This window comes from Epinephelus lanceolatus, chromosome 12 (assembly GCF_041903045.1).
Source record: "Epinephelus lanceolatus isolate andai-2023 chromosome 12, ASM4190304v1, whole genome shotgun sequence".
In the NCBI taxonomy this organism is placed as follows: domain Eukaryota; kingdom Metazoa; phylum Chordata; class Actinopteri; order Perciformes; family Serranidae; genus Epinephelus; species Epinephelus lanceolatus.
The window spans coordinates 2,738,254-2,751,407 of NC_135745.1; the positions used below are offsets into that span (position 1 = coordinate 2,738,254).

Genomic DNA, 13,154 nt, shown 5'->3' on the forward strand with positions numbered 1-13,154 from the left:
CACTAGATTGTGCAAATAATTCTAACCACAACCCTGAAATGTATTTGAAATTTGTATTTGAAAGTGTAATGAAGAACAATCGACAGTAAGTATACAGCTTGTATCTCTTTTGACATAAAGCCAGATATTTCAAAACTTAACTTACATACATTAAAATTTGATATATATACATCAAAACAAGTAACTTTAAAACAGCATATTGTAATGACTTTTTACTTAAAAAGATGTAAAAACAGTAGCATCATCGCAACTTTCTTATACAACTGTAAACTATTGTTTATGGTTCTTCATGAAAGTTCAACAAGATTAAAATAGTCATGAAAATGAACATATTTGGCCAGGCAAGAACCCTGACATAACCATACCTTTATCAAAACAGTAACAAGTTACATGAACTTAACACTTTAAGAAAAAAATCCTGTGTCAAAGTGCAATTATGAACATGCACAAACAAAAATAAGTGATAGTAACTTTATTACTTATTAAAGGGATAGTTTGACATTTTGGCAAATTCACCTATTGCCGTAATCCCTATAGTCATATGAGTAGGTACATTACCTTTAATTGTCAGTGCGTGCTGTTCTGAGATCAGTGGGGCAGAGCTGCCCGCTGAAATGGAGGTGAACGGTACAGGTCCCTCTCTCCCTCAAAACTAATCAAATACACCATCAAATGACTCCAAAATGCTCTTGTGGACAACTTGTAGCTTACACATTCACCACGCTATGAAATAATAATGTAATATTACGAGACAGAGTTGTTTTGAAGCCAAATGCAGAGCCGGAACTACATTCCAGACATACAGTACTTGGGTCCATGTCATTGGTTCGACATCCCATTGGTTCGACATCCCATTAGTCCGACTGTCCGCGGTGCTGAACGGCTTGTGGCGGGCGTATGGTGCGCCGCGACCGGCTTGAGGCGGAGCAGGCTCATGGCTTATGTGTTTGTCACTTTCTTTTTCATTTTAACCCACACCATGATCTTTTCCTGACCCTAACCAAGTGGTTTTTGTGCCTAAACCTAACCAGACCTTAACGACAGGGCATCATGATGATTTCGGAACGGACTTCAGAACAATGAGTTTAATATGGTCAGAACAATGGGGTGTTGAACCAATGGGCTGTCGAACCAATGGGCAGTTCCCCAGTACTTGCTGGGCGGAGTGATTTCAAACAGCGTATGTTTAGTGCAGTTACTCCCGTCATCAAAATAACAAGTTTGTTGAGAAGAAGCCAGAATATACAGAGGAAGAGTTACAGGTTTTGGAAGAAGAGAGAGCAAGAAGAGAGGCTGAGGCTGCCGAGCAACCAGGGGCTGAGGGGAGACCCAGAGCCGGTGGTGTAAATGTGGGGCTTACTGGTCACTTTATTAGGTACACCTGTGCAATATAAATATAGAGTATGCCTCAAAATAATCACCGGAACACGGGGAAAACATGCTAACTCCACTCTCATAAATCACCACAACTCCTGAGGGAACAACAACATAAAATGTTCCCTAGCAGTCTGTTTATTCCCAACAATGAGAAGTAATGCCAGTCACTTCACTATATGCTCTGGGCAAGCACTTATCCATAACGTAACCACAACAACATTTGCATTTTAGCCTTATTTACCGTGCTTGGGTTGTAGGCTAATGTTACTCAACATGGAGGTAACGTTACAGCAGAGAGATTGCTGAGCAAAATACACAACAATCACTCACCACGTCTGCTTGTTTTGTGATGCCGACAGATAGCATGACAGTATCTTTCAAGAAAAGCGTTTGAACCATTCCTGAGCTTCTGCGCTTCATCCTCTCACTTAACGTTAGTCCTCTGGTAAAAAATAGTTGGCGTAAACAAACATTTTCTGGACCGTTTCCACAGGCGTGTGAGGCTCTATGTCCAGCACAAATAGCCATTGTTTCATCCTGTCCGTATTACTGGTTGGAACTACGTGAAACTTCACTTTGCTCCATGTCTTTGGCTTGTTACTGCAACCTTTTACAATGCATGTGTAAACCATGATTTACAAAAATACTTGTAAACTTTCCTCAAACCTTCTGGTGTGTCCAGCTGACGATACCGCAAATGGCTACAAGCAATAACAACGGTAGTCTCAGCTGCGCACTGTGTCACTCCGCCCATTAGTTTACTCAAGAAAGTAGTTCCGGGGCGGCGGTAGCGTGGTGGAAAGTGCCAGCGCCCCATGTACAGAGGCGATGCCTCACTGCAGCGGTCGCAGGTTCAATTCCGGCTTGCAACCCTTTGCTGCATGTCATCCCCCCACTCTCTCTCTCTAGTAGTTCCAAGTATTTGCTTCATGTGTCGTAATGTTACTTAATTATACATTATTATTTCATAGCGTGGGGAATGCGCAAGCCATGTGTTGTCCACTAGAGCATTTTGGAGTCATTTGATGGTGTATTTGATTAGTTTTGAGGGGGAGAGAGGGACCTGTACCGTTCACCTCCATTTCAGCGGGCAGCTCTGTCCCACCGATCTCAGAACAGCATGCACTGACAATTAAAGGTAATGTACCTACTCATATGACTATAGGGATTACGGCAATAGGCGAATTTGCCAAAATGTTGAACTATCCCTTTAAAACACAACAGTTTTTAATAAGTCTCTTCACCTTGCTGATCTGAAGTGCCAGTCAGCATTCCCATGAAGCTCCCAGGTGGATGAGGAGTGGCAGTGGCAGTGGCAGGAGGCTGGTGGTAAGGGAGAAAGCTTCGGTGTGATGTAGCAAGTTGTTGTGAGAATGAGTGATATGTTGGCTGTTGGGTTTTGCACATGCTTCTCTCCTGTGCATCGTACAAAATTCTGTAAATTGACCGCCTTGCTTGCATCTTCTCAACTGGATCGTTGATGTGCCGCATCTCACTAGCTACATGTTTACCAAATATGTCGTCAGAATCCTCACTGCTGGTGACAGAATTATTTGCTACAACTTGTTTGAGGATTTCAATTTTTTCTCGCTCCAGGCTTAACTCCTCCCTCCCCCTTGTCTTGCTGCTCCTTTGCCTGCTCATGCAGCTTTTTGCCTGTTGAGTGTCCAGTGGGGGCGAAGATGAACGGGACACTGGACGGGTTGGTGTGTCCTGTGCTGGGGATAGCGATGAAACATCCTCAGGGTCATCATTCTCTTGAAGGTCTTGTTCAGCACTGTTGTCAGTCACTTCAGATGCTGAAAGTTGATCTAGCTGAATGAAGGGTAAAACATAGATTGCGTGAAACTTTGCATTAAATGTTATTGTGCATTTATCATACCTGTTAAAAGACAGCTATACCCATGTTAAACCTGTTTTGCACTGAGATTTATGTACTGTTGGGGACATTTTCAGCCACTAGGGGTCACTTCTTACTCTTAATTAAGCCACAACTATTGTTATTTCAGCAAATGGAATGATTTTGGAGAGCAACCTTAATTTTACAATTATTTTGAAAATAGGATTTAAAAAGTTTCAACAGGTCAATAATACACTGCATGAAACACTACCCTAATGTGTAGTCAGCGCCAAAAACGTTGACTAAATCACAACTGCTGTAAAAATATTTATCTGATATATTCATCTGATATATTTTTACAGCAGTTGTTTTTAGTGGATCTTTTCAGCCACCACCAACACATTAGGGTAGTGTTTTCTAACGGTCCACAAGGATTAAAATGATTTAACTGAGTTACATGCTAAATGGGACAGCATTTTATGTAAACACACCCCACTCACATGAAGTAACAAGATAGTTATACCATGCAATAGTCGAGCTGTTAACTTGTCATACATTCAGTTTGATGATAAAGGAATACACAGTGGGAATGTGGATCAGTATTATTTCATGAATTTACAGGTGCAAACACACCTCCAAAGTTCTGAAGGCCTGGCGTGGCAATACATGAGATTTCAGAAACACAAGATGTTTCAGAATCCACTTCTGTCTTGGAGTCATATCTTTGGCCCCACTCCCACTCGCTTTGGGGTGCAGGAGCTTCCCGTACTGGGTACGCAGGGAAGCTGCCCGTGTTACAACTTCTCCAACTGTGAAGCATAAGATAGAGGGTCACGTTATTAATTTATTTAAGTTTTGTGGGCACTATTGCGGTCGGTATGTGTGTGTGTGTGCGTGTGTGTGTGTGTTGTGTTTGCTAGCTGCTAACGTTAGCTTGCTCACCTGGAAGTTGCAGTTCCTCCGCAGACAAGGCTTCTGCTGCCACAGCTCCACCAAACTTTCCTCTTTCTGGGAGTTCCACAGACTTCTTTTTGTGCGTTTTGCTTCCATGGCAAGCGATTATTTGTTTGGGTTTAGCGCCGGTGTCGCGGTGACCATTGCGTCATTTCCTGCTGCAGTTCTATTGGTTGATTAGTAGACGTAGGTCGTAGCAGCTGTCACACTGTGAGATAGTCATCCTAAATTTCTGACACTGTCAGAAATTTATCTCAGGTTATCTTTGGTCGCAAGACATTGACAACGGCCGTCCTTGAACCTGTCTCACAGTGCGACGTAAGACCACCGTTTTAGAGCCACGACCAAAGATATCGCCACGATGGTCATCTTTGGTCTGGGACAGCCCAAAATCGCACAGTGTATACCGGCCAAAAGACACGGTAGAATTTGCAGGCCTATGCAGATATATACAAAACAGTAACATTAGCTACAACAGCAACACAAATAGTAATAATGACAATAGATAGAAAAGTTTTTTGTTTTTTTTTAAATGAAAGGAAAAAAAAATACAAAAAAGAAGAAAATATCACATAGAAAATCTTAGATAAACAAAGCATCGCGTCAGAGTTATAGATACTACAATAGAGCAGATATCCTTTGCAGTAGATTTGACCAGCAGGAGATGTTTTGTGCTTTGGCATGGTGAGATCGAGCTATAGACAACTCCAACTGTGCAATCTCCTTATAGACCAACAGCCATTCTCTCACTGACAGTGCATGTGGTGATTTCCAGCAACAAGATATTATTTTTTTGCAGCTGTAAGACGGGCTAAAAAAAGTCATTTGGCATTTATAGTAAGCTTCAATGATGAAGTATCATTGAGTAGGAGCAGGCACTGTGAGTGAGGGACTACTCTATCAAAAAGATTAGACAGGATGCTTGAAATGTTAAACCAGAATTTGTTAACCTCCGGGCACTGCCAGACCATGTGGATGAAGGTACAGATTTTGTTGTCTGAACAAAATCACAGTAGGGATCATCTCTGAACTTCATTTGATAGAGTTTTTTAGGAGTAATATAGGATCTGTGAATGAATTTGTAATGTATCATCTGATGGTTTAAGTTTCTAGATGACAGGGTTCTATTTAGCCAAATAGTATGCCAATCAAGATCTGAAGAACAATTAATGTCCTTTCTCCCCATGTTATTAAGTGGAAGAGGTTTGTAAGAAGCCTCGGTTATGTATATGTAAAGAGCAGAGATAATACCATTGTTTTTCACGATGCATTTCTAACTTTAGAAAGATTGCATCCTCCCCCTCATCTGCATTACAATGATTTGGTCCGTTTCCGCATACACCGGCACACAGCAGCACTCGGCAGGACTGACTGTGATCAGTGGAAGTGTGTTAGAGTAGAGGAAACTGAGCGCCAGTAAGTAACTACTTGCAAAAGTTCACTTTAAACAAGAGACATGTGGGACACCTATATTTACTTCTACTTTTCAACAGAATAAAAGACGTTACCAGTTGTAACCAGACAGCGTTTTGTTCACTTCATTACCTTGCGATTGAATCTTCTGTGTGAATGTAGCACTCATACAAACAGCCCAGCCGTTAAAGATCATTCAAACTCAGAGAATTTTGGACCAATTTTAGTGCAGTTTAGATTGTTACAATTTACAGAAGTGTGTTTACGAAAGAGAAAACTTCATTCTCATACCAATTTTTTATCTTTTGTAAATGGTAACTGTAATATTTCATTATTCTATATTTTAAATCAACGTACCTTAAACAATTAAGTTCCAAGTATATTTTTCCTGCATTTAAAGTTGTTGTTATGGTGTGATTTTGTTCATAATCCTCAAAATAAATGAAGATTTCATTGAAAAAAAATGACATAATTACAGCAAACACTTAAAAAAAAATCAAGTTTCTGGCAGCCTTCATAGTGATGTGAGTGTTGTTGTTTTTTTTACACTGATAGCAAAACAAATAAAAATGCTACATTGGGAAAATTAAATTCAATTAGGCAAATATTAGCTTTAATTCAGTTATTCAGTTAATACAACAGGTATTGCCTCTCTCCTACCACTATAAATAACCAGCATGGTGGGGCTACTGTATTGATAAGGGATGCTGTTCTAAACATTATTATTACTTAAATATAATTATTAAATACATTTGACAGGTTCATGACATTAAATACATGCCGGTTCCATTACAACAGTATTTGTGACAGCAACTTTGTTGGTCCCCCCAAAAATTGCTCTTGAGAAATATTTCTGTTTATTGTCTCCCTCTACATTGAAATGGAATTTCTGCCCTTGATTGAGACTAGCTTTTAATTATTTTGATATTTTTCTCTCACATTGGTTAAATCAAATGAATTCTAAAGCAGTGATTCAGCAGATCCCACACTTTCTACTCATAAGGATCCTGCCTATGTAGTCTGTTATACACGTACTGTTAAATATGCAAAGCCTGGGCATGCTTGACAGATGAAAGAAACCAAATTAAACTTATTCATCTTTACCTTCACAACCCCGAGCCCTCGCCTTTGCAGCAGGCACCAACACACAGGGCTGGTGCTTTTTATCACAGTGTCCTCACACAGTGTGTGTTTACTGATGTACAATCACAATTGATATTTAGAAATTCTTTTGTCGTTGTTGCTGGCACAACCTAAGAAAATCTTCAAGTTTCAACAAAGAAATAATGACATTCTGTCAGCAGGATATGAGATGAGGACAATATCCAAGATTCCTTTAAGGGTGTAGAGGCAGCTCATGCAGAGCTTCACAAATCTAAATCTGAATCTTTGTTCTTGTTTGGAACAACAAGCATGCTGCATTGTCACAGCTGATGTCAAGAAACACATTTCATTACATTACTCATTCACTCATTCATCACATTATTTGCACTTTTGAAAAACTATTATCATTTGTTATCAGATTGAATGTGTTAGCTGCTATATATGACATTTTTATTTATGTTCAACTTTACCCTGTAACAGCATGTGATGTTCTTTTCATTCTTTTATCATCCAGACAGCCCTCATACAAAAAAAGAGATATTTCCCCACATTCCGTAAATCCTACCTTTAACGCCTTACTGCTTGGCTATCAAATTAAATCATACATTAAAGTTATTGCCTCGCTGGATCACAAGTAAATGTGATATTCTGTATGGTATCAAGCCTACTAATACTATGACAAAAACTCTGTTAACACTGTTTGTGTTTGTATTTTGGTTGGTTGGTCGAGTCTTCGCCTGGATCACTATAGGGAATGTATAAGCATGTAACAGCAATGCAGTCTGGATTTCAGGCTAATCTAATCTAATCTTCTTTATTTAACATGTTCTGTCATAATCCTACAGCAATTTTAATTTCAATAAATGGACTGCATACAGTGATGTATGAAGCACTCAGATACTGTACTCTACTTAAGTAAAAGTAGCAATACCACCATGCAGATATAGTCTGTTACCTGTATAATCTGTTAAAAGCCCTGCATTCAAAACATTACTGAACTAAAAGTACAAAAGTATTAGCATCAAAATACACTTAAAGTACCAAAAGTAAAAGTACTCATTAGATTGCAGAATAGCCCATATCAGAATAATGTATATCATATTATTGGATTATAATTATTGATGCATTAATGTTTCCGTCACTTTATTGTTGCAACTGGTTAAGGTGGAGCTCATTTTAATTACTTTATGTACCACTTGGTGACTTCTGAATTTATTGTTCTTATTTTAATCTAATGATACATTATTATTTATTAGTTAATTTATATTTCATATCAATAAAATGAATATTCAAAGTAACTAGTAACTAAAGTTATCAAATAAATGTAATGGAGTAAAAAGTACAATATTATATTTGATGGTTAAATGTCAGTACAGGTCACCAATATTTATAGGTCTAGTGCAGGGGTCAGCAACCTTCACTATTAAAAGAGCCATTTTTGGCAAAAAAAAAAAAAAAAAAAAAAATCTGTTTGGAGCTGCAATACATATGTCACATATAAAAAGGCAGCACAGCCTTTTGACTATAACTTAGCCTATAAACATTGCTAATGGGTTTAAATGAGCATTAATGTGTTTTACAACTAAGTAGCTACTCTGCAGTGGGCTGTTTATGATTATTTGGTACTTAAACTTTGCAGTGTTAGTGGTGAAAGCAAACAAAGTTGTCCAGTCAGTAAGAAATTCTCTGTTCTCCTCCGAGACGTTTTCCTTTTTTGGATTTGGAATCAATGATTAATGAAAATTAAAATGTTAAAAAATAACATTCATTTCCGTTTTTTGTCAAAGCCACAGTGAGCCATTTGAGAAGGGCTAAAGAGATGCATGTGACTCCTGAGCCACAGGTTGCCTACACCTGATTTAGTGTATAGGATGTAGTGGCATCTAGGAATGAGGTTGCAGATTGCAACCAACTGAAACTTTTCTCATGCACATTTCTTGTAGGAGCACTATCTTGGTCAATGCACCTGTAAAAATGCAAATGGCCTTATCTAGAGCCAGTGCTTGGTTTGTCTGTTCTGTAGAAACAACATTGCAGACTCTGTAGAAGAGGTCCACAGAGTCTTGTAATCCTCAAATGACAGTTTTCTTATCTGTTTTTCTTATGAGTGAGCTGTTTATGTAGATATAAACAACTCATTCTAAGTTAACAAAAACACAACAATTCTTAGTTTCAGGTGATTATAAATGAATGAAAACATATTTATGAATTTTATATTCCATTCCTGCCAAAAAGCTGCATTAATCAATAAGTTGATATTGACAATGGCTGTGCACTAAATTGGAAGATGCTAAAATGCTTTCAGCTCATTGTTATGGTTTTCTGATCAGCCTCATTGCCAGCAGCATGAAATTAAGTTGCAGGCTGCTCTGCTGAGCAAAAAAGCTCTGACCCACTGCACACCACCTGCTCAGCACCAAACCAAACTGGATGATGGGCATTCAGCAACTAAAAAGATTTCTGGTGGCCTCAGCAGAAATGACACTTTTCCATGCAATGTTAATATGAGCTTTAGCTCACCCAGATACCGTTACTTTACTGTACCAACAAAGAGGATCCTCTATAATACCTCCTGTGTTTCCTGTTTATTTCTCTTTGCCTCTGCAGCCTTTGGATTTTGAGAAGAAGCCGTCGTACACAGTAGAGATCCAGGTCCAGAACACCCAGGTGGACCCTCACTTAATGTCTACAGGCTCCAAAGACATGGCCACAGTTCGGATTGCCGTGGAAGACGTGGACGAGCCGCCACTGTTTGACAAAGCCAGCTATCTGATGGAAGTGAAGGAGGACGCTGCAGTGGGCATGGCCGTGGGCTCAGTCAGCGCCATGGACCCTGACGGACCCCGCAGCATGGTCAAGTAAGGCGAAACCTCAGTCAAATTTTTATTTTTGAATTATCTTAAAAACAAGTTATGAAGGGGTCAATTTTTGAAAACTCACGCCCACCCATACCCATAAAGCTCAGTACCAGAATTGACCTGTTACCCATCAGTATGTCAGAGTCTAAGCCACACCCACTAATTTAAGTCCCCCAACCTGACTCGCACCCATGATTAAACACACAGTCACTCACAATAAGCAGGGTTCTTCATTCTTGAATTACAAATTCATATATATGTGTATATATACAGTAGGGCTGCCATGATTAGTCGATCGACTATTAAAATAATCGGTGACTATTTTAGTAGTCGACTAATCAGTTTGAGTCATTTTTCATAGAAAAGTACTATAAAAGTACCCCAAAATACTCTTACTGCAGCTTCTTACGTTTAGATATTGGCAGCTTTACACACTCTCATGTGACAGTGAACTAAAACCCTTTGGCGTGAGTATGAAACAAGACATTAGATGATGTAATTTTGGGGTTTGGGCGAGACAGACCAACAATTTTCAACATTTTAACACATTTTTTGATGAAATGATTAGTCAACTAATAGAAGAAATAATTGACAGATTAGTCGACAATGAAAATAATCGTTAGTGGCAGCCCTAATATACAGTACCAGTCAAAAGTTTGGACACACTTTCTTATTCAACTAAACGGGAAAGTGTATCCAAACTTTTGACTGGTACTATATATTATATACATATAATATAAATACAGGGCTCCAGACTGTGACTCTGAGTGCAAATATTTTTTTATAACTATTCGCTCATGTGTGACCTGCACATTTGCATAAGTTTTCTTTCTTATTAAAGGAGGGAGCAAGTCCGCCAGTGTAGGCCAACGTGTGTGAGAGGGGGAAAGTCCGAAATGAGTGATTAGTTAACTGCAAGGATTGTATCATTGACACTCATCAGTAGGATCGTTCGAGGTGAACTGTGCCTCGCCTTGAAAGTGGATGAGAGCAGGCAGCTGCAGCAAGAGGCGGTGACAACAAGCTGCGGTCAAGTCGGAGGCTGTATTCAAATGTCCACCCTCTGGACTTGCTGACAGAGCCCTCGCAGACTTTAGCTGCATGTAGTGTGACGTATTCACGTAAAGTCTGCGAGGGCAGAGACCGCAAGCTGCTGATAGACAGCCCTCGAGACTCGTTGCCGTGGAGACGTTCAAATATTGCTGCTGTCATATTCGTATACATCATATAAGTTGATGAATAGTGCCTACTCATCTGTTCCTGCAGATGAAAAGACATTGTACCTACCCTTAACAATGAAGCTATGAGGCATGACCTCATCGGCTTTTTATTCCCTAAGTTTAACACAGGTTACTGTGGGCTGTAACCAATGCCAAAACAAAATCCTGTCTGCTTACAAAGTGTCTTTTGCATCAGTGGTTACTTAAAGCTATAGTGCGTAACTTCTGTCGCCCCCCAGCGGATAATGCATTATTACAACAAATAAGCCGGCACTTCCATGTACACAGAGTAACATTCGCCACACACTGTGTACACAAAGTAACACTTGCCACACACCGTGTACACAGAGTAACACTCGCCACACACCATATACACAATGCTACACAACGTGGCGAACACCAGGCTGCTAACATTACATTACGTTCATAGCACCATTTCCAAGAAAATAATAAAGTACTAGGTCCAGTACATGTAACAGCAACACATACTACTCAAAATATAATTACAAACCAAGTCATTTACTTATCCAACAGCAGCAAGGCAACATCCGTGTCTGCCCTCAGCCCAATTTCTTCCTTCAGGGCTCTCCACTGAGGAAAAACGACGCCAATACAAATCCTTGTTTGTCTTCTTCATCTGTCACTTTCCTTCTTTGCTAATAGACCTTCAGCTGAACGTCCAGACTTTTTCTTTGTGGTAGGATCCACTTGTGAACCTTGTCTCGGCCACTTCTTTGGGTTCTCCGCCATGTTGCTTTCTCTTTCTACCTGAGCTCTACCTCTTGCTATGAGACTCTCTGCTCTTCCTCCCCCTGCCTTCTTGTTGTGAGGTAAAACGCGGCATTTCCTGTGCGCCAGCGCAGGAATGTCGCCGGTCAACACCAAATGATATATATTGAAAAATACCGCAAGATGTTAGAGGAGCCGATCGGCTTAATCAGCATTGTGTCATCTCCTCTAGTAGTGGCTTGGGTGTAACGGACATTTACAGACATGTAGAAGTTACGCACAATAGCTTTAACAACTTCTGGGGGGTATTCCAGAAAGCGGGTTATGTGAAAACTCAGAGTAAGTTAACCCTGAGATGAGGGAAACTCTGACTTATCCGTTCCAGAAAGAGAGGTAACTGAAACTCTGAGTCAGTCACCATGGTAACAGACTCTGTGAACATAACCTGCTCGCTGACAGGTTTTCTTCAGTAAACCCTGAGTTTTTCTCTGTCTCCTCCCTCTTACACGCTGTTTCATTTCCTCATTCATTCAGTCCATGTCAAAGCTTGTATCGAAGCACATTAATTAGCGGAGATTTACCGTCTGTCACAGTCTAAATCCTGCTGGATATTAGTTTGTTACTCAGGACTGTCTTAAGTTACTGAATTTATGCACATCAATCATTTCTTTGGACATCAGTTTTTGTCTTTACATTCAAATATTACACAGCGATTCACCCTCAGCTCAGAATCAAACCTCTGTCCTGACCTCAGTCTGTTAGAGCAGCTCCCAAATGTTTATTGCACATAATGTGTAGGTCTAATTACTTAAATTTTAAAAATCAGTATGAAGCTTTAGACACGTAGTATCAATGACTAATGATCTCTATCACTGATGTCATTGGTCACACTGATGGAACATAATTCCTATAGCCTAATATTGGGGATTATATGTTAATATTTCTGAGTGAGCAATGGTGCAGCATTTCAGTGTCTTTAAATTTACTACATTTGTAGCTGAAATAAAGTCACTGAATGCTGTTGAGTGAAGATACAAATAGATGTCCAACATTTTAAAATCTACTGTATTTTAACCTCAACGTCTTTTCAAGTGCAAATCACCAAACATATTATTACTGGGTCAGACTGTGAGTTTACAGTCATGTCTTTATGTCTTTGATCTATAGCCTAGCCTATATGTTTTAAATCTTCCTATTCTTCCTATTTTTCCTATTTTTTTGCTGCCTCCTGTGTTTTTTCCCATCAGATTAAATCTGAACAAATATATTATTACATATTATTAATATAATGTAATGTATCGACAGCCTGATACACAGTCAGATTCCACCACTTTATCTTCATTAAGGAAATGTAAGTCTGATAAATGATGAATAAACGGACAACACTGAATAAAACTTTTTTATTAACTTTATGGTTAACTTATTTACACTTTCCTTGCTCTGACTCAGGCTTGTCTTTTAAAGATAAATGTGCACCGTCTCCTACACATGCATTAATATTTCTACATCCACTGGATTAAAATGGAGGCGCTGTCTTTTATTTACCTGTTGCCATGGTGAATTGTGGAGTCGGAGCTCCATTGATGATTGCTTTTTATTGTCGTTTTAACTCAGAGTGAACATACTAAGAGTTGACTGAACTAACTCAAATCAGCTGTT

The 13,154-nt window shown here is 39.3% G+C and overlaps 1 protein-coding gene across 2 annotated transcripts in view; it reads left to right on the forward strand.

Moving 5' to 3' along the window:
- The window catches only part of LOC117272017 (cadherin-6-like), a 334,683-nt gene that overhangs the window by 248,918 nt on the left and 72,611 nt on the right, over positions 1-13,154 (forward strand). For both annotated transcript variants that reach the window (XM_033650671.2, XM_078172869.1), the window contains one exon: positions 9,296-9,546. In XM_033650671.2, the coding sequence (XP_033506562.2) occupies positions 9,296-9,546 (251 nt within the window). The remainder of the gene's footprint in view (positions 1-9,295; positions 9,547-13,154) is intronic.